We start from the raw sequence: 21,108 nt of genomic DNA on the forward strand, positions 1-21,108 counted from the left end.
TATAAAACAAAAATCTTTTGTGTTCCTATATACTAACAACAAACTAGCAGAATGAGAAATTGAGAAAAGAATACCATTTACAAGTGAAACAAAAAGAATAAAATACCAAGGAATAAATTTTTCCAAGGATGTGAAAGACGTACACTGAAAATTATAAGACGTTGAAAAAAATTAAAGATGACACAAAGAAATGGCAGGATATTCTATGCTCATGGACTGGAAAAATTAAGATTGTTAAAATGTCCCTATTACATTAAACAATGTGTGGCTTCAATGTAATACCTATCAAATTCCCAAGGACATTTTTCACAGAAATAGAACAAAAAAATCCTAAAATTTATATGGAACCAAAAAGACCCTGAATAGCTAAAGCAATCCTGAGAAGAGAGAACAAAACTGGAGGCATCACACTCCCTGACTTCAACTTATATCACAAAGCTATTGTAATTAAAACAGCATTGTATTGGCAGAACATTGGACACATAGATCAGTGGAACAGAATTGTGAGCCCAGAAATAAACCCACACATATATGTATAATTAATTTATGACAAAGGAGGAAAGAACATACAATGGAGAAAGAATAGTCTCCTCAATAAATTGTGTTGGGAAAATGGATAGCCACATACAAAAGAATGAAACTAGACCACTATCCTACACCACATACAAAAATCAACTCCAAATGTATTAAAGACTTGAATATAAGACCTGAAACCATAAAATTCCTAGAAGAAAACATAGTATACTTTTTGACATTGGTCTTAGCATATCCTTCTGGATGTGTCTCCTCAGGGAAGGGAAATAAAAGCAAAAAAAAAAAAAAAAAATCAAAAAACAAAAAACACAAATGAGACTACATCAAATTAAAAAGCTTCTGCCCTGCAAAGGAAAGCATCAACAAAATGAAAAGACAACCTACCAACTGGGAGAAGATATTTGCAAATCATATACCCATTAAGAGGCTAATATTCAAAATATATAAAGAACTCATACAACTCAACAACAACAAAAAATGACCTAATTAAAAAATGGGCAGAGGATCATAATAGACATTTTTCCAAAGAATACACATAAATGGTCAATGGGTACATGAAAAGATGCTCAATATCACTAATCATCAAGGAAATGCACATCAAAACCATAATTAGGTATCATCTCATGCCTGTTTGAATGGTTATTATCAAAAAAGGCAAGAAACAAGTGTTAGAGAGGATGTGAAGAAGAGGGAATCTTTGTATACTGTTGATGGTAATGTGAATTGGTGCAGCTACTATGGAAAACAGTATGGAGATTCTTCAAAAAAATTAAGACTAGAACTACCATATGACTCAGCTGTTCCACTTCTGGGTATTTATCACAAGAATATGAAAACACTAATTTTAAAAGATATATGCACCCCTCTGTTTATCACAGCATTATTTACAATAGGCAAGATATGGAAACAACCTAAGTGCCCACCAACAGATGAATGGATAAAGAAGATGCGATATATATCTATATCTATATATCTATATATATAAAATCATACTGTAGTGTATACAGAAATAGAAATATAGTACACATGAAACATACAATGTTACAAACCAGCAAAAAAAAAAATAGGAACTTACAACTCAAGACCAAAAAACCAAACAATCCATTTATAAAATGGGCAGAGGATCTGAATAAACATTTCTCCAAAGAAGACATACAAATGGTCATAACTTGGTACAGTTACTTTGGAAAACAGTATGGAGGTTCCTCAAAAAATTAAAATAGAATGACCGTATGATCCAGCAATTCCATTTCTGAGTATGCATCTGAAGGAAATTAAATTATCATCTTGAAGAGATATGTATGCCCCCATGTTCATTGCAGCATTATTTATAATAGCCAAGATATGGAAATAACCTAAGTGTCCATCAGTGGATGAATGGGTAAAGAAAATATGGTATATATATATGCAATGAAATATTATTCAATCATAAAAAAGTAAATCCTGCCTTTTGCAACAACATGGATAGACCTTGAGGTCATTATGCTAAGTGAAATAAGTCAGACATAAAATAAGCACATTTAGGAATTCAGAAAATCTTTTGAAATAATGCATTTTATGTAAAAAACAGTATGTTATGATATAATATTAGTGTTATTTACTATAACACTTAACATTCTGAAAAATGTTCTAAAACTTAAAGTCCCAAACCAGTCATTTGTTTTCCTGGAGCATAAAGAAATGTGTACTGTCAGTGTTAAAGTGGTACTATTTCTAATTATCCAGTGTGATATTGGGGTTGGTTAGGTAAGAAGATGATTTATTTCTTAATTGTTCTGTTTAGGAAGATTTGAAGTGTGGTTCATTATTCTAGTTAGAAATTCAAATACAGTGAGAGGCCTCTTTCTTTTTTATCTTCATTTCTTCTAACAGACTGTGTCATATCAAGAATGACTCATTAATCTTGGCCTAGAAGGACTTCTTCACTTTAGCTGTTTGTTATTCATGCTACAAAGTAGGTGGCCTACAGAGAGTAGATGGCTTTTCCCTATAGCTCTTAAGCTTGTAATTTAATGATAAAGTACTAAATACAGATTAATGTAATATGTAACCAGTTTATAAGGTACTCTCATCAGTTTAGCTTAGATGTTGTTCTCAAAGTAGTCCTTCATTGCAAGGGTCTTTAGGTTCCTATGCTTCTGTATCCTCCAGACTTCTTAGGTTGTTTCCAGTCTAGCACAGTAAGAGGTAGATTTGGGTTGAAGCTGAGCTCTTCCATTCGTTAGCTGTATGATCTTGGACAGATTACTTAATCTCTCCGACACCATTTATAAGATGAAGATATGTGTCTCAGACTGTTGATGTAAGGGGTGAATAAGAAAAAGCCTATGAGTGTATCAGAGGTAGACAGTGTTGGAGAGGAGGAGTAAAGGGCCGTCTTGACAAGCAAGGTTAGCTTTAATAGGGGTGGAGTTGGGGAGAAGTAATGGAGAACATCAAACTCACCTCTTGGTTCTGTATTACACAGGATATGAGAAAAGAAAACAGCATTTCTTTGGTAGAGCTTCAAAAGGGAGTATCCTAAGTCTACAGTCTGGTTCATACCTTCTGGAAACAAATGCAGAGCTTTAACTTTTTTTTCCCCCCAGAAGTCTATTTGAGAGGCTTTCAAAAAAGATAAGATTGAGCAGTAGCTGGAAGAACTGGTTGGATTGGTGAAGGCAAAGGCTTTGCTTTTGTAAAAAATGTTGAGTTGAAAGAGCCAGTCAAGGAAATTTTGGGGATACAGGAAATAGGGAATAACAGAACCACTTCTCTAGGACATGGATGGGGAATGGGAGTGGGATGCAGCAGGGTGGAGAACAGGAATATTACCCAGAAACTAGAGGGAAGTAGGCAAACATCTCCTTACTGTAATTTATTGTTTTCTTTAAAATTTTCAAATAGGCCATCCCTGTATTAACAAAGATCCACTAGAGCTGGATCAACAAAGCAGTCTTCTGTGGACATGAGCAACAGAGGTCAATGAGTTTATGAGGATGATGAGGGAAGTAGCTAAGTAGAGAACAACCACAGGGTGTTGGAGCTGGAAGAGACTGTGGAGGTCTTTAATTCAACCTGTAACTTTTGGTAGGACAGACTGCTGAGCTTATGTGATTTACTTCTGAAGGACAAAGATGACTCTGGCCAGTTATCTTTGTTCCTCAGAAGAACAAGAAGAGTGGCCTTTAAGTCCAAGAAGAACACAAGCAATTGAGGGGCACTGAGTCTAGAAAATTTGAAGAAAAATTATTAGAAAAGAAAAGGTAATATAGTTTCCTTCGTGGTCTGAATCTGTGCTTAGACCTTTTTTTTTTTAAACATCTTTATTGGAGTATAATTGCTTTACAATGGTGTGTTAGTTTCTGCTTTATACGAAAGTGAATCAGCTGTACATATACATATATCCCCATATCTCCTCCCTCTTGCGTCTCCCTCCCTTTTTTTTCTTTTTGGCTATGCTGTGTGGCATGCGGGATCTTAGTTTCCCAACCAGGGGTCGAACCTGTGACCCCTGCATTGGGAGTGCAGAGTCTTAACCACTAGATTGTCAGGGAAGTCCCTGTTTAGACTTACACTTTTTTGGTAGCAGTAGCAATATTCTGGTAGTCATAATGGCTTTCTTCTTACTGCTGAGATTGGGCAATGACTGAGATGATGTGGCTCAGCATATTTGGTACCACTCTTTAGAACCCAGATATTGACTTTGATTATGTTGATTATTTTGATTCTATTTTATTTAAAAATATTTAGTCATTTTTTTTGTCTACATAGTATTTTTATTCAGGATTTGTTTTGATTGTGATGTTAGTGTTTGATAATATGAGAATTTATAGTACTTGAATAACAGGGTCTAAAAAGTTTCAACCCTTTCTTTCTTTTTTAATAAATTTATTTTTAATTTATTTATTTTTGGCTGCATTGGGTCTTCATTGCTGTGCACGGGCTTTCTTTAGTTGTGGCAAGCAGGGGCTTCTCTTTGTTGCGGTGTGTGGGCTTCTCATTGCGGTGGCTTCTCTTGTTGCAGAGCACGGGTTCTAGGCGTGGGGGCTTCAGTAGTTGTGGCACGCAGGCTCAGTTCTAGAGCACAGGCTCAGTAGTTGTGGCGCACAGGCTTAGTTGCTCTGCAGCATGTGGGATCTTCCCGGACCAGGGATTGAACCCATATCCCCTGCATGGGCAGGCAGATTCTTAACCACTGTGCCACGAGGGAAGTCCCTCAACCGTTTCATTGTTAGAAAGGCTTAATTAGAGAAGCCGAAATCCCCTGAAATTAAAGGACATATTTAACTCAGATGATCCATTTCTTGCTCACTCACTAAGTAAACTCAGTCCTTTGGTTCTTTGCAAATCTCCACCAGATGAGATCATACCTGTAGAGATTTCTGGATACTGGGATATAAACCATGCAGAGGAGACTAGTCAATTCCTGCTATATTTACAGGGGAGGAAATTTTAAATGCTGTAAGAAAAAAATAAGTTATCCAGAAACTCATCAAAATGAGTTATAGAATTGATGGGTTTCATATATGTAATCAGTTTGTGAAAACTATTATATTATCATTATAAAACATTTGAATGTTGGAAGGCTGTTTGACTCAGATACGGTACTGATAGTGTGGGGTTTTTTTTTTTGTTTGTTTGTTTTCATGCTTCTTGTGCTGGGATTTATTGAGCTTCTTGAATCTGTGGATTTTTCATTTTCATCAAGTTTTGAATATTTTCAGCCATTATTTCTTCAAATACTTTTCCTATTCCTCTCTGTCTCCTATGATGTTTCTAATTATACACATATTAGATCTCTAAAAGTCCTAAAGTTCAGTGATACTCTGTTTATTAAAAAAATTTTTTTTTTTCTCTCTGCTTCATTTTTGATAGTTTGTGTTGCTATGTGTTGTTGAGTTTTGTTTGGGGACACAGTTACGTTACTTGGAAAGAGTTTGATCTTTTGGATTCTGAGTTTAAGATTTGTTAGGCAGGACCAGAACAGTGTTAACTCCAGGGCTAATTACTCCCCACTAGGACGGTAAAACTTTTTTGAGTATTCTACCCCATGCCCCATAAATTTTGAGTTTTTCCGTGTGGCTGGTGGGAACGGGCAGTATTCCCAACCATGGGTGAGCACCAGGTCCTGTTCCCTTTAGTCTTTTCAGCCAGTTCTTTGCCCAGCTCCTGTAGTTTTCTCCCGGGCATGCACTGATCAGTGTTGTGCTGAATCCTGGATGGAGCGGGGCTCACTGCAGATCTCTGGGCTTCTCTCTGTGTACCTCTGTCCTCTCCAGTAGTCTGTCCCATGAACTCTAGTTGCCTTGCTCTTTCCTGACTCTCAGCTTTGTCTCCTCACCCCAGGAATTCTGCTGGTGTCTCCTTCAGTTTCTCCTTCCTGTGCTGCAGTCTCTCAAGTCAGTAGGTCAGGGCAATTGTAGGGCTCACCTTGTTTGTTTCCTTTTCTTGGTGATCACTGTTCTTCTTTGGCTGATAAACAGTGTCTTGAACACTGTTGTTCCGTATCTTTTGTACATTTTTTGCTTGTTTCAGGTAGAAGGGTAAATTTGGTCCCTGTTACTCCATCTTGGCTGATCTTATTTTTAAAGATTTTCCCAGTAGCATTTTATTTTTCTTCTGGGAAGACGTAATTAGCACTTAAGAAATCAGACTACATATTTAGAATTTAAGATAATTCAGATCAGATGAGGGTTTGCATTATTATTTTAATAAAAAAATGTAAACAAGTATAAGCTATGTGAGGCCCAGAGAGTTTTCTTCTTGACCTTTTAATTTAACTCCTGTAATGGCCAAGTCCCCTGCCTAAAATTTCTGATTGGGCATTGTAATTGGTATATATCAAACTTTTTACTATGACTTCTAAGTCTGTTTATCTCTGATTTTCTCCCTGTACTTCCCTTAAGAAAATAACTCCAGGAAGACAACTGGGGCAGTTTTAGGCCTTTCACTTCTCTTTGGGATTCCAGCCCTGTGCTGCCTGCTGTCCAATATATGAAAAGAGTGTCATACATGATGCCCCATTTTCTAGTTGTTTTCAATGGGAAGATGAGTTTGATTCCAGTTAGTAAAGTATGTCATGGTCAGAAGAGGTCCTTTACTTTGCTGGTTATTTTATCTCCTCTTTCTAACATTGTTCCTGGTACAAAGGAATCAATCAGTCAATCAAGAAAACCAGTGTTTTCTTGTTTCCTTCATCTCATTTCTGAGTACCTGATAATATGCATAATTAATTTGTTAATTACAATTACTAATATATGGAAATATAAGCAGTGTGATAGGATCTTTACATTTCATACCTGTTGCTATTATATATACCTGAATGGAATAAATTATTTTCTGTGGAAAATTCTAACATTTAATTTTTAAAAATTAATTTAGACTATTTCCCCAAAGTAAGTTAAACTAGTGAATTTTTACCACTTTATGGAGGAGCTGCTAATATTTCCTACTACCTTTGAGTAGATATTGTTTTATATTTTTCACACTATCACGTAATGATTAAAAAATAACTCATCTTGTTCTGTATTATTTTATTTTAGATATAGTTTTGGCTTGTAGTGTGATGATTGTTCCCTGTTCCATATGAGAGCTGCAATTTAATTACATGGAAGCATCTGTCCTAAATTTGGAGTGATATAGTAAAGGCTGGTGTTTCGTATTTTAGTAAGCCCTATGTTTAGAAGTGCTATCGTGGTGTTAGGTCACAGTGTGTATGTATTTTGAGCAGCTTGTGGATGGAATTTGAGTTGGAATTGAGTGGATGGAATTGAGAAATAATTTTGTTTTGGATTAGTTCTAATATTTACATTTTTACAAGGCATTTCAGGTTTGAGGAGAAAAAAATAATTTGTTATCTTTTCCACATTTCATGTATAGTCATCCTAATTTTCTTCTCTGTATTTTTTTTTAATGCATATGCCCACACAAGACATTTATTTCACTTACAGAAATAACTTTGTACTCTATAAAGTGTTCTGAAGTTTGGCTTTTTTACTTAGTTATGTATTCTGGGCTTTCTCTGTATCATTTCACTTGCAGTTACTTTACTTTTTTTAATAGCTGCATATCATTTTATAATTCATTTCTTCAGTTTTTTAAATTGAACTCTTTTTGCTCTTAAGATTGTGATAAATATCCTTATAAATAAAATCTGAATTCTTGTGAAAATATTTTTTGTGAGATAAATTCTAAGAAGTAGAATTTCTGGGTATAAAGTTTGCCCACTTAGAATTTTAGTAGCTATTACCAAATTTGTTTTTCAATAATTTACATTTCCACTAACAGTGCATTAGAGAGCCTGTTCCCATATACACTTACCTACAGTGTGTGGTTGTTTTATTTAATTTTGTCAATCTGATACATGAAAAATAATTTCAAATGGCTTCATTTGTATTTTTTTATTATTAGAAAGGGTAAGCCTTTTCCTTTCAAATCATTATCTTCAGAGGCATCTCAGAAATAATGTTAAATAACATTGCTGATATTAAACAGCTTGGTTTGTGTTTGACTTATATGGGAATACTTCTATGTTTAACTATTAAATATTCATTTTTGAAATGTTCCCAAACTGATTATGAGATGTTTTTCTTTTAATGGGCAATTTTGCGCAATTAATATTTTACTTAAGACTTTTGCATTGGTATTTATAAATGAATTTAATTTTGTAGTATCTTCATCATTTTTTGTTATCTGTGTTATGGTGATTTTAGGAACTTTGTTTTCAGTCTCCATTCTTAGAAACAACTTAGATAATACCAAAGGCATCTGATTCATAAAGGTTTGAAATTATTCATTAGGAAAAAATGTTTGAGCTTTGTACTTTATTAGAGGTATTTTATTGATAATTGATTTATGATAACCATGTATTCCATGGTTATTCGTCTCTTTGAATTTCCTATCTGTAAAAGTTAGGATTCAGTCAGGAAAACAGAACCTACACTAGGTACTTCAATAAATAGGATTTAATTGGGGTAAATGTGTTCAAAAGTTTTAGAAGAGCTGAGAGCAAACAGAGAAAGATAAGGCACTTCAGACATTAGTAACTATGTGGCGCCTCTACCATCTGGAAGCCACAAAAGGAGGAGGAGGGCTTATTACAAGCAGAGAGACAGAGGAAAGAAAGAATCTGAGAGGGAGAGAGAAATATATCCTGGCTTCTCCCTTCTTCCTGCCCTTCAGCCTTGTGCCAGTACCTCCCATTGCCCAATAAAGCCAAAAGCCAGTTAGCAAGGGAGAGCCTGGGAAATACAGTTTGCAGAGATCAGGTCCCAGCAGGTAAAGGGCTGGGAATGTACCTGTGAGCAAAAAATGGAATGATCTGTATGCAGTCTCTTGGAATGTCAATTTTGCTAATTTGCATTTCTCTTTAAAAGAAAAAAAAGCTACTTCATTTATTTTCAGATGCTTCTCTCAGTTTTTGCAATTTTGTCTTAATTTATGGTTAGTTCTAAGTGTCGATTTTATATACTTTATTTCCTTTGTTACTTCCTTTGTTATTGTTAAGCTCTCCTTTTTAATGCTGTCAACATTTTTTCTATTTTTATTTTTGTCTAATTAATAAATATTTTTCATTTTTTCTTTTCAATTCCTTCTTTGTACTTTCCTTGGTTTTATATTGTTCTTCCTTTTCTAACTTCTAAAATTGTATTTTAATAAATTTATTTAAAAATTTTCTTACTTAGAAATAGTGTAAAGTTTGTGAATCTGAGCATATTGAACTGTGTATCATGGAGCTTGATGGTCAGTGTTTTATTTACTGCTATTTCTAGGTCTTCTTTTAGTTTAAAAACTTAACTTTTTTGGCCTATGCATTTTTTAGGAATGATTTGATTTTTTTCCTTTAAAAAATTCTGATAAGGATTTTTTCCTTTATTTGAAAGAGGCTAGATAGTGTGGTTAGTATGCACTATTTCTATTTTTGAGGAAATTTATGAAATTTCTTATAGCCCAATATTATCTAATTTTTAAAAATATTCTTTTAAAATAGGTGTTTTTAGACCTGTAGTATATAGAGTTTTATATATGATGATAGGTCAAACATATTCATTATTAAATTACTTATTCAGGTACTCTGTATTATTATTTTTTTTTAGTCTAGTCTCTCACAGGTAGAGATGAGTATATTTAATTCTCCTACTACTTTTGATTTCTCATTGCATTTTCCACCATTTTTGCTTCCTGTTTGGATGTACTGTTTTCTGGAATGAAAAGAATCACAACAGTTATATATTCATTCTGAGTGATATTCTTTGGCAACATACTGTGCCCTTCTTTGTTTTATATTTTGTGTCTAGAATTCAGTTTTTTATCATTTGAATATAATGACTGCTGTATCTTACTGTTCATATTTTTCTGGGGGAGGGGTTTCCCTATCTTTTCTGTTGTTGTTACATGTTATTTTATTTTACTGATGTTTCTCATTTTGTGTATAGTGAAGTTTTTTCCCCTCTGATTTGATAATGTTTTCCTTTTCATAGATGTTTAACACATAAAGTTGACATATAATATTTAACAGATGTGTTTAGTATAATTTTTATTTTGCAGCTTATTTTTAATTTTAATCATTTTAAGTTTCTTTTGTTTTCTTTTTCTAGTGGACAATGTTAACTTTCTTTAAAAATTATTTTTGTAATTCAGAAGGTCTATATAGTCTGTTTTTTTCTAAACATTCACTTGTTTAACTTTTGAAACTTAAAAATTATAAGCTTAAATCTGTATCTCTTTATTTACAAATTTTATAACTAAAGCTGTCTATTGACTCTTATGTATGAAAGGTGAGGAAATGAGCATACTTCTTATCCATTGCTCACTCCTGATTTTGTTAATATCCTTTGGGATTTTTGTCTAGTTTATTATAGTTAAGTTATTCCTACTTTCACATTTTTGTAGCTCTTCTCTCAGAAGTTAAGATACTTTTTTTCTATTTTGTAAACTTAACCACAATGGTTTTATTTTCAAATTGTATTAATATTCTTTGCCTGTGATTAGATTTTTCTAAAATTAACTTCAGATAGTTTCACTTTTTATTATTTCTTAACCTGTCTATAGCTTTCAGCATCAGTGACTCTGACTACTGGTAAAATTCCATTATGAGGAACATTATTAATCCCTTAAGCAGGATTCTGGGTAATAAAGCAATTTGAATGTCTGCAGATGGTCTGCAGATGAGATGGTCTGCAGATAAGGAATTATCTTCCACAAATTATCCTAATCAACAAATAATTTATCTATGCTTTGGCCACTGCTATGCCTGAACTAAAGAGCCATATCTGCAAAGTGCTATATCAGTTTAATTATAAATGTTGAAATGCATCTTTTCTCTTTGTTTATTAAGCATCTGTTAACGTTTTACTCATCTCTCTTTTTAAGAAATATTCCAGCCATGCGTCTAATTCAAGTTATACACCACCCAAACATTTTCTTGCACACTCACTCATTCCTTTTAGGCCAGTGCTTCTTATTGCATTGTGTGCTGCTCTAATCCCTCTGTTGTTTTATCAGTTGAAGATAGACTTGTTAATTTTCCTTCCCTATCATAATTGGCATTGTTCTATGCTATCTAATTCCAGTTTGAAACAATTAAAAAAATCTTTTAATGGCATATTTTCACTTAATGGTTTTATTCTACATTTGTTCCTCTTTCCCTCCCTCTCACCCTTCCTTCTTTCAAAGAATATTTAGTAGCTATTATTTTAGGCATCACAGTGAATACCTAAAATAGTGAACACAGAGACACAGTACTACCCTTATGGAGCTTCCACTGTAGTTGGGGAGACATTAAAAAAAATGGTATACATACAAATAAATAGTTGTTTTAAGTGCTAAGATAAAGAATAGCAAGCATTAGACCTACATGAGATTTAGCTGATTCCTAAAGGAAGAGGTGGATCTTGCTATGTGAAAGAGAGGATGAGCTCCCAGGAAGAGAGAATGTTTAGGAAATTAAAGGAAGACCAGTGCTACTAGAAGTTATTTAGCAGGGTAGATAATGGCAAAAACAGAAGTTGAAAGGATAGACAGAGGACACATAATCTGAGACACTATAGGTCTTAGAAGGAAGTTTGGATTTTTCTTTAAATGAAAAGGAAAGCCAGTGTAGGATTTTATGCAGGAGATGACAATTTCTTTTGCTACTTTAAGGAGAATGGTTTGGAAAGGAGCATGAGTAGAAGAGAGGACACCAATTAGGAGGTGCTGCAACAGTCTAAGCCAGAGATAATCATATCTTCCAAAAGGGGTGGCAGTGAATATGAAGAGAAGTGGGTAGATTTGTGGTAGACTTTGGAGGGAGAATCAGAAGGAGTTTCTGATGGATTGTTCATGTGCAAGGGTGACTTGAGCTTCAGAAGAACAGAGACTTCTAGGAAGAGAGGGCATATTTATTAGCAGTATTAGGTTGTTTTTAGTAGGATCAAGCCAGGTTTTTGTTACAGATAGAAGACAAGTGGAAAGTTCTGATAAGAAGTATAAGGAGTTTTCTAATCATAGAGCAAGAGTTCTTGAGAGTACAGGATTCTATAGATAGTGTCCTGGGTCAGAATAGGAGATATTGAGGGCAATATGGGGTTGACAGTTGGGGTGATAATATATACCTTGGGAGGTTTTGACTTTGCACAGTGACTGCAGTGAACAGGGCTATTAGACAGGATGAGATGTGCCCTCCTGGGAGGTGAAGGGCAATCTGACCTAGTTGTGTGATCTTTAATGTTAGCTTCTAAGAAGGCTTCTCCCTAGGCTGCAAGGACTCCTACATAGAATCACAAAAATTTATTGCTACAAAGCACTTAGAGAGTATTTGCTTTTTGAAGATAGAGAATATTTGTTTTTTGAGAAAGAAACAGATTCCTCTCACTTTATTTTTGGTAGTCTTAATATTCTGCACATGCTATAACAGTGTTTTTCTAACATGGTATTTTTTAGAGTGAAAATATCAAATGAAAAAGGCAAAGCTACAAGAATTACTAGGGCAATTTAAATTATGTTTTTAATCCACATTTGTATAGTTTTTCTTGTTTTCATCTTTGTTAAATTTAATATTTTAATGGAGGAGCTACATTAGTTTTAAATGGCTTTGTGGTATCGAGCATCTTAGTACTGAGGTTATTGAATTTGAAAGTAAATATGATGAGTTCGTAGGCCATCTATCTTATTTCATGTTCATAATAGCATCTCACAACTAAAAATGACCTTTTCCCTAAAGAAATGTCCTCAAAGATTACTTTTTTAAAAAAACGTATTGCAGTGTATCAAAAAGCAGGATTACTAAGTTAGACCCTGGTGAGTTCTAAGAATTTGCTTCCTTTAGTCTATACTTTTGATTTAGATACCTATTAAATTTTGATTTAGGATTATTTTGGACTACTAACAGAAACAGAAATTCTGTTCATTCACAGATCAAAGGTAATAGTGTAGAAAATTACTCTTGTGAAATATCTGACACTATACCTTGTCTATTTTTTGTATTTTTACCATGGATCCTCTCTGACCATGGAAAGTCTCCAATACCTGTTTCTGAATAGAATTTTGAAGACCTGTAGTGAAGAGCATTCCTTTTATTTTTTTTCAGTATTAATAAGGTAGAAAGTCTAAAAACAGATGACTTGTTCTTCCAGCAGTATCCATATGCCCACTTGTCCCAAACCCACCATTATGTGTGTCTGCTATTGAGGCAATGTGTTGGGCTAGAAAACTCATTGAGAACTAATGGTATTTATTAAGAAAAGAGATAAGATAGAAATGTAGAGAATACAAGTATTTAAGACATAGACAGCAAAATAAGAGCAGGTATAAAGTTTGAGAAGGAATTTTTAGGAAGGGAGGAAGGCAAGCCAGCATGTTGGAAGATGAGAAGCCATAGAAACCAAAAAAGAGGGTTTCAGGAAGAAGTGAGTCAGTAGGATCGGATGCCTCAGAGAAACAGGTTAAGAATGAAGATGGGTAAATTTCTGTTGCATTTGATCATTAGGAAGTGTTAACCTTACTAAGGCAATAGAATGGTTTGGGCAGAAGCAATATATCAGTGTGTTGAAAAACAAACAAGAAGTGGTAAAATGAAGACTGCAAGTGTGGCTTCTCAGAGTCCCTTAATCCTGTCCTAGAATTCTGCAGTCTCTGATTACTGAATTTTGAAGCATTTGTTCTTGAATTTAAAGATATTAAATATGAACCACTCATATAGCTCCTTGCATAATTGCCAGAAACCTGCCATTTTTATATTAATGTAATAATTTGTGTAAAACTAAATATTTAAAGTTCCTGAAGACAGCTAAGTGGAAACCTCTAATACAAGTGCTAATTTTATTTCTTATTTTTTAAAAAGTCTTGGCTACTTATGATTCAGCAGACGGAACAACTTAGTAGGATAATGAAGACACATGCAGAGGACCTAAATTCTGGGCCCTTACACAGGCTCACCATGATGATCAAAGACAAGCAGCAGGTGAAGAAGAGTTATATAGGTGTTCATCAGCAGATAGAGGCAGAGATGATCAAGGTTTGTCTTTCCGTTCTGGAATTCTTTTTTTAATTTGATTTTTAAATTCACTGAAATACTTTATCTTGTTTGACTTAAAAAATTGTTTAGTCACCATTTCCTGGCAAGAAATAGATTTCAGTGTCTCTAATAAGTGGTATCTTATTTTTACTGAATGTACAACATTATTGATTATAAGATATACTGTTACTTTATATACTCTCATGAAAGAAAAAAATGCTGCCAATTAAACGATGATACAATGCTTTCTTATCACTTAGAATTTTTATTTTTTACTCACTGAAATAGCTCTTTTAGGCTTTTAGAAAATTAATTTGCATCGTTTAATTCTATGCATATAATAAAAATAGGCAAAATAAATTAGTTGGAATATTTCTAAATTTTTTTCACAGAGTCTGTCTCTTCTGGATAACTTTTTACAATGGGTTTTGTTATGAAAATTTGCAAATGTACAGAAGAGAGAATAGTTAAATGAACTCCCATTGACCTATCCATCCACATAGTCAATATTTTCTTTCTTTTTTTTTCATCTATACTCTCACCTACTTTTCTTCTACACTGGATAATTTTAAAGAAAATTCCAGTTATTATTTTATCCATAAATATTTTAGTATATATTGCTAAAATAAGTACTCTTTTTAAAAAAACTATGTTATCATTAACCACCTAAAATAACAATAATTCCTTAATATTATTAATTATCCTGACTATGCTCAAATGATTGTTAAATGTTTTTTTACAGTTGTTTCATTTGAATCATGATCCAAACCTGGCTCATATGTTGCATTTGAATAATCTCTTAATCTCTAGGTTCCCCTCACCACCCCACTTTTAAAATGCCATTTATTTGTGGGAGAAACTGGGTAGTTTATTCTATAGCATTTAATTCCTTCATTTTGGATTTTCCTGTTAGCAGCTTGTGATGCAGTTTCACATATTCCTTCATCCTCCTATTTTCTTGCAAACTGGAAGTTAGATCTAGAGACTTGATAAGATTTTGGCTGTTTATTTTGGGCAAGAATACATCATAGGTGCTGGTATAGACTTCCTGTTGTTTCATATCAAGAGGTATATAATGTCTGCTTGTTTATCTTCTTCTGATGTTAAACTTGACTAATAGGTTCCAGTGTTGCCAGCCTGCTCAATCTATTAAAAAAGTTTCTTTTCAGCCTTTCCCCTAATAGTTTTAGCAACACTTCATATTCACCGCTTAGATCCATTAGCTCAGTGGACTTTGTAAAATGGCAATATTTTACTTCTGTCATTTCTGATGCAATTGTTAGCTGGAGTTTTTCAATAAAAATTTTTCCTGTATCAACTATTTGGTTGCCATGAGGTGTAAGGTAGGATAAATTCTTGCTTTTTGATATTAATTTGCCTGTTTGGGACTTCCCTGGTGGTGCAGTGGTTTAGAAGCTGCCTGCCAATGCAGGGGCACAGGTTCGATCCCTGGTCCGGGAAGATCCCACATGCCACGGAGCAGCTAAGCCCATGTGCCACAACTACTGAGCCTGTGCTCTAGAGCCCGTGAGCCACAACTACCGAGCCTGCGTGCTGCTACTGAAGCCTGCGTGCCTAGAGCCCGTGCTCTGCAACTAGAGAAGCCACCACAATGGGAAACCAGTGCACTGCAACAAAGAGTAGTCCCCTCTGGACACAACTAGAGAAAGCCTGCGTGCAGCAATGAAGACCCAACATAGCCCCCCCACCCCCTAAAAAATTGCGTTTGCTGAATAGTGAATTGGTTGTTTAGCAAGTTCAAAAGTTAAGACTTCTAGTTTCCAGACCAGCATGTAAGAAGTTTGGAAGTTGTCCCTCCATCCTAACAACAAGTAAAAAGCTGAACAAACTGAAAAATCAACAACTCTTTCTTATATCCGTTAGAGAAAGTAGGTCACAGAGCAGATGACTGCCCCCCCCCACCCCCCCACCAATTGGAGAGACTGACAAGCAAATACAGAGAATCGCAACTTATCAGAACAGCAGCAGTCTTGGGAACCATTGTTGGTTGTAGAAAAACCTGAACTGTAACTGACAAATTCTGGAAGTTCAGTGTGGACATTTCTGAGGGTTACAAACTCCAGGAGGACCCACTCATTGAGGGGCCTTCACACTTGTGAATTTTACCTCCCAAATCCCTATGAGGTTCTCACAGAGAATATAGGAAACAAAAAAAATCTCATGATCCTGGTAGTGGCAGAGGAAAAGGAATAATTTTGACATATGCTAGAACATTCTGTTTTTAACAAGGTCTGTCGTCAGGACAAACTGTTTAGCCAGAACCTAACTGACCTGGGGGAAGGGAAGTACCCAACTCCAGCTCACTCTAGCCATCCTGTCCCATGTAAGGTGGGGTGGGGACTGAGAAGTACATGTGAAGTTCATGGTCCAGAGGTGCAGTCTCAGTGAAAGACCAAGACCTAATCAGAGGGCTATAAAATGCTTCTCCTTCCTTGCCAACTTAGCACCACATTAGTACAGTCCTGTTTACCTCAGTTCCTTTTACCCAGTACATTATACCTGACAATCAAGAAGAAAGAGACAAGGCATACCAAGAGGCAGGAAACACAATTGGAAGAGACAGAGCAAGCATCAGAACCAGACATGACAGGGATCTTGGAATTATCAGACTGGGAATTTAAAGCAACTATTAATAATGTGCTAAGAGCTCTAATGAGTAAAGTAGACAGCATACAAGAACAGACGGGCAATGTAAGCAGAAAGATAGAAATCCTAAGCAAGGACCAAGAAGAGATTCTAGAGTTCAGTAACATTATGACAGAAATGAAGAATGACTTTGATGGGCTTATTAGGAGACTGAACACAACTGAAGAAAGAATCTCTGAACTTGAGTTTATGTCAATAGAAATCTCTAAAAGTGAAAAGCAAAGAGAACAAAGACTGAAAAAAAAAGTAAACAGCATAGTCAAGAATTTTGGGACCACTACAAAAGGTGTAACATACATATAATGGGAAGGAGAAGAAAGGGACTGAGGAATAGAAGAAATTTTTGAAACAATAATGACTGAGAATTTCCCGAAATTAATGTCAGACACCAAATGACAGATCCAGGAAGCTCAGAGAACACCAAGCAGAATGAATGATGAAAAAACCCCTCATAAACCTAGAATTCTGAACCCTGTGAAAATATCCCTCAAAAGTGAAGGAGAAATAAAGTCTTTGTCAGACAAACAAAAATTGATGGAATTTGTTGCCAATAGACTGAGAAGGAAAGTATGATATAGGTCAGAAACTTGGATCTACATAGAGAAAGAAAGAGCATTGGGGAAAGAATGAGTGAAGATAAAATGAAAACTTTTATTTTTCTCATTCTTAATTGATTTAATGGATAATGGTTTATTGAAAACGATAATAGCAACAATGTATTTGATTATGTACACTCATGTATATATCCTGTGTGTGTGTACATATTTTTATGTATGCTTATATATAAGTGAAATGAAAGACAGCCATAATACTTGGGATGGGAAGGAGGAATTAGGATTATTTTGTTATTGTAAGGTATTTACACTATGCATGAAGTGGTATAGTGTTATTTGAAAGTAGGAGTGGATTAGTTATAAATGTATGTTGCAAACTCTAGGGCAGCCACTAAAAAAAGCAAAAAAAAGTATACCTAGTATGCTAAGAAATGATAGAGAATAGAATCACATAAAGTACTCAATTAAAACCACAAAGACAGAAAAATAGTGGAAGACAAAAATTGGAACAACTAATAAGGGTAACAAATAGGAAACAGTGACAAATATGGTAGATACTAATCCAAGTATATCAATAATTACTTTGAAGGTCAGTGGTCTTAATGAACCAATTAAAAGACAGATATTGTCAGACTGGATAAAAAAACAAAACACAACTGTATGTTGTCTACAAGAAAACCACTTTATATATAAAGACACATATAGATTAATAGTAAATGGATGGAGAAAGATATACCATACTAACCCTAATCAAAAGAAAGTGGGAGTAGCTATATTAATTGCAGACAGGACAGACTTCAAAGTAAAGAAATTTATCAGGGATAAAGAGGGGAATTACATAATGTTGAAGGGGTTAGTTCTCCAGGAAGACACTGTAATCCTTAACATATATGTGCCTAACAACATAGCATCAAAATACTGATAGAACCACAAAAAGTGTTAGAATTGTAAGGAGAAATGGATGAACCACTATTATAGTTGGAGAATTCAGCACCCTCCCCACCCCCCATCAGAAATGGACAGATGCAGCAGGCAGAAAATCAGTAAGGACAGAGTTGAACTTAATAATATCATCAGTCAACTAGATATAAGGAACATCTATAGTCTACTTCATCCAACAGCAGGAGAATACACATTCTTCTCAAACTCACATTGGATGGTTCAACAAGATAGACCACATTCTAGGTCATAAATCATACCTTAACAAATTTTAAAAAATGGAGTTGATACAGTGTCTTCTCTGAGACCACAGTGGAATTAAACTAGAAATCAGTAACAGAAAGATAGCTGGAAAATCCCCAAATACTTGAAGATTAAACAGCACATTTCTAAATAACATGTGGATCAAGGAAGAAATCTCAAGAAAAATTTAAAGATATTTTGAACGAAACGAACCTGAAAACAAAACTTATCAAAATTTGTGGGACACAACAAAAGCAGTGCTTAGAAGGAAATTTATAGCATTTAATGCATTTGTTGGAAAAGAAGAAAGATCTAAAATCTATCATCTGAGCTTCCACCTTAGGACAGTAGAAAAAGAAGAGCAAATTGAATCCAAAGTACACAGAAGAAAAGAAATAATGAAAATTAGAGCAGAACTCAATGAAAATATGAAACTAATAAAGTCAACAAAACCAAAATCTGGTTCTTTGAGAAGAATAAAATCAGTAAGCCTCTAGCCAGGCTAACAAAAACCCAGTGTGAGTACAAATTACTAATATCAGAAGTGAAAGGTACATATCCCATGGATATTAAAAGGATAATGATGGACTACTTTTTAAAAACTCTATGTCCTAATTCAAAAAGAGTCATTTAGGGCTTCCCGGGTGGCACAGTGGTTGAGAGTCTGCCTGCCGATGCAGGGGACACGGGTTCGTGCCCCAGTCCAGGAGGATCCCACATGCCATGGAGTGGCTGGGCCCGGGAGCCATGGCCGCTGAGCCTGTGCGTCTGGAGCCTGTGCTCTGCAATGAGAGAGGCCACAGCAGTGAGAGGCCTGTGTACCGCAAAAAAAAAAAAAAAAAAAAAATCATTTACCACAATGTTCATTGCAGCTCTATTTACAATAGCCAGGACATGGAAGCAATCTAAGTGTCCATCGATAGATGAATGGATAAAGAAGATGTGGCACATATATACAATGTAATATTAGCCATAAAAAGGAATGAAATTGAGTTATTTGTAGTGAGGTGGATGGGCCTAGAGTCTGTCATACAGAGTGAAGTAAGTCAGAAAGAGAAAAACAAATACCATATGCTAACACATATATATGGAATGTAAAAAAAAAATTATGAAGATCCTAGGGGCAAGACGGGAATAAAGTCACAGACCTACTAGAGAATGGAGTTGAGGTTATGGGGAGGGGGAAGGGTAAGCTGGGACAAAGTTAAAGAGTGGCATGGACATATATACAGTACCAAATGTAAAATAGATAGCTAATGGGAAGTAGCCGCATAGCACAGGGAGATCAGCTTGGTGCTTTGTGACTACCTAGAGGGATGGGATAGGGAGGGTGGGAGGGGGGGAGTCGCAAGAGGGAAGAGTTATGGGGATATAAGTATATGTGTAACTGATTCACTTTGTTGTAAAGCAGAAACTAACACACCCTTATAAAGCAATTATACTTTAAATAGATGTTAAAAAATTATTCTGATAGTTTTCTGTGGATAATGAGTAATTTGCCTTGTGACTTGATATATATCTATATAGGTGTGTGTGTGTATATATATGTATATATATGTGTGTGTGTAAATATCTTAATATACAAAAGATAAAGGAGTATTTTAAATTAAAAATACAGTAATCAAGATAGTTTTATGTTTGTGAAAGACAATAGGAAAACAAATAGATGAGTGGAACAGAATAGAGGGAGAGAGTCAGAAGTAGATCCACATAATTGTAGTTAACTGATCTTTGACAAAGGGGCAAAGTCAATACAGGGGAGAAAAGTTAATATTTTTAACAAATGGTGCTGGAACAAGGGACCGCCATGTGCAAAAAAATGAATCTAGACACATACTTTACACCATTCACACAAATTAACTCAAAATGGATCACAGACCTAAATGTACAATGTAATAGTATAAAACACCTAGAAGATAAATAGGAGAAAACCTAGATGACCTCGGGTATGAAGATGACTTTTTAGATACAACACCAAAGGTGTGATCCATGAAGAAATAATTGATAAGTTGGAACTCCTCAAAATTTTAAAACTTCTCTGTTTTCCTTTCTTTCTTCCCTCCTCCCTACCTGTACTGCATGGCTTGTGGAATCTTAGTTCCCTGACCAGGGATTGAACTTGGGCCCTCGTCAGTGAGAACGCAGATTTCTAACCACTTGACCGTCAGGGAATTCCCTCCTTTCTTTCTTTTTAAAAACATTATAACTCCACAGAAATGTGTGTGATACGTGTTGCAAATGGCAAAAGAACACATGAGTTTTCATTCAGAGAAATTCTACTTAACACTGGACGTGAGTCATGGTATGAAAGTGTGCCTCCAATCTCAAATGGTATGGCATCTTTAGTACAGAATTTAAGGGAAAGTACGAGCATTGGAAGTGAAACCCAAAAGGGTCTCAGGCACACTCTGGGTGGTCTATAAGCAATTATGGAACTATAATGACTTCATAAGTTTAAAAGATATAATGAACTCAAAGCAGCCTGATAGGCAAGATAAAATGAACCAGATTGGCAAAATTCTCAGAAAGATTTCAACAACAGACATCAATGTGATACAACAGTTTAAAAGTATGCAAAATGGAAAATAGTTCGAGCCCATGAGACCAGAGCAGTAACTGTGATGGGCAGTCACGTAGATGGAAGTGTCCATATTTCTTGCCTGCTCCAAGCTATATATATATTTTATATATATA

The 21,108-nt window shown here is 35.0% G+C and overlaps 1 protein-coding gene across 9 annotated transcripts in view; it reads left to right on the plus strand.

The window, feature by feature from the left end:
• FER (FER tyrosine kinase) overlaps window positions 1-21,108 on the plus strand; it is a 463,302-nt gene that overhangs the window by 61,583 nt on the left and 380,611 nt on the right. For 8 of the 9 annotated variants that reach the window (XR_013827559.1, XM_079916621.1, XM_079916628.1 and 5 more), the window contains one exon: window positions 13,838-14,011. The exons of the other annotated variant lie outside the window; for it this stretch is intronic. Coding sequence is in view for 7 of the 8 variants with exons in the window: in XM_079916621.1 (XP_079772747.1) it covers window positions 13,838-14,011 (174 nt within the window). In the remaining variant the exon portion in view is untranslated. The remainder of the gene's footprint in view (window positions 1-13,837; window positions 14,012-21,108) is intronic. 9 annotated transcript variants of the gene reach the window in all.

This window comes from Stenella coeruleoalba, assembly GCF_951394435.1.
Source record: "Stenella coeruleoalba genome assembly, chromosome: 3".
Lineage (NCBI taxonomy): Eukaryota > Metazoa > Chordata > Mammalia > Artiodactyla > Delphinidae > Stenella > Stenella coeruleoalba.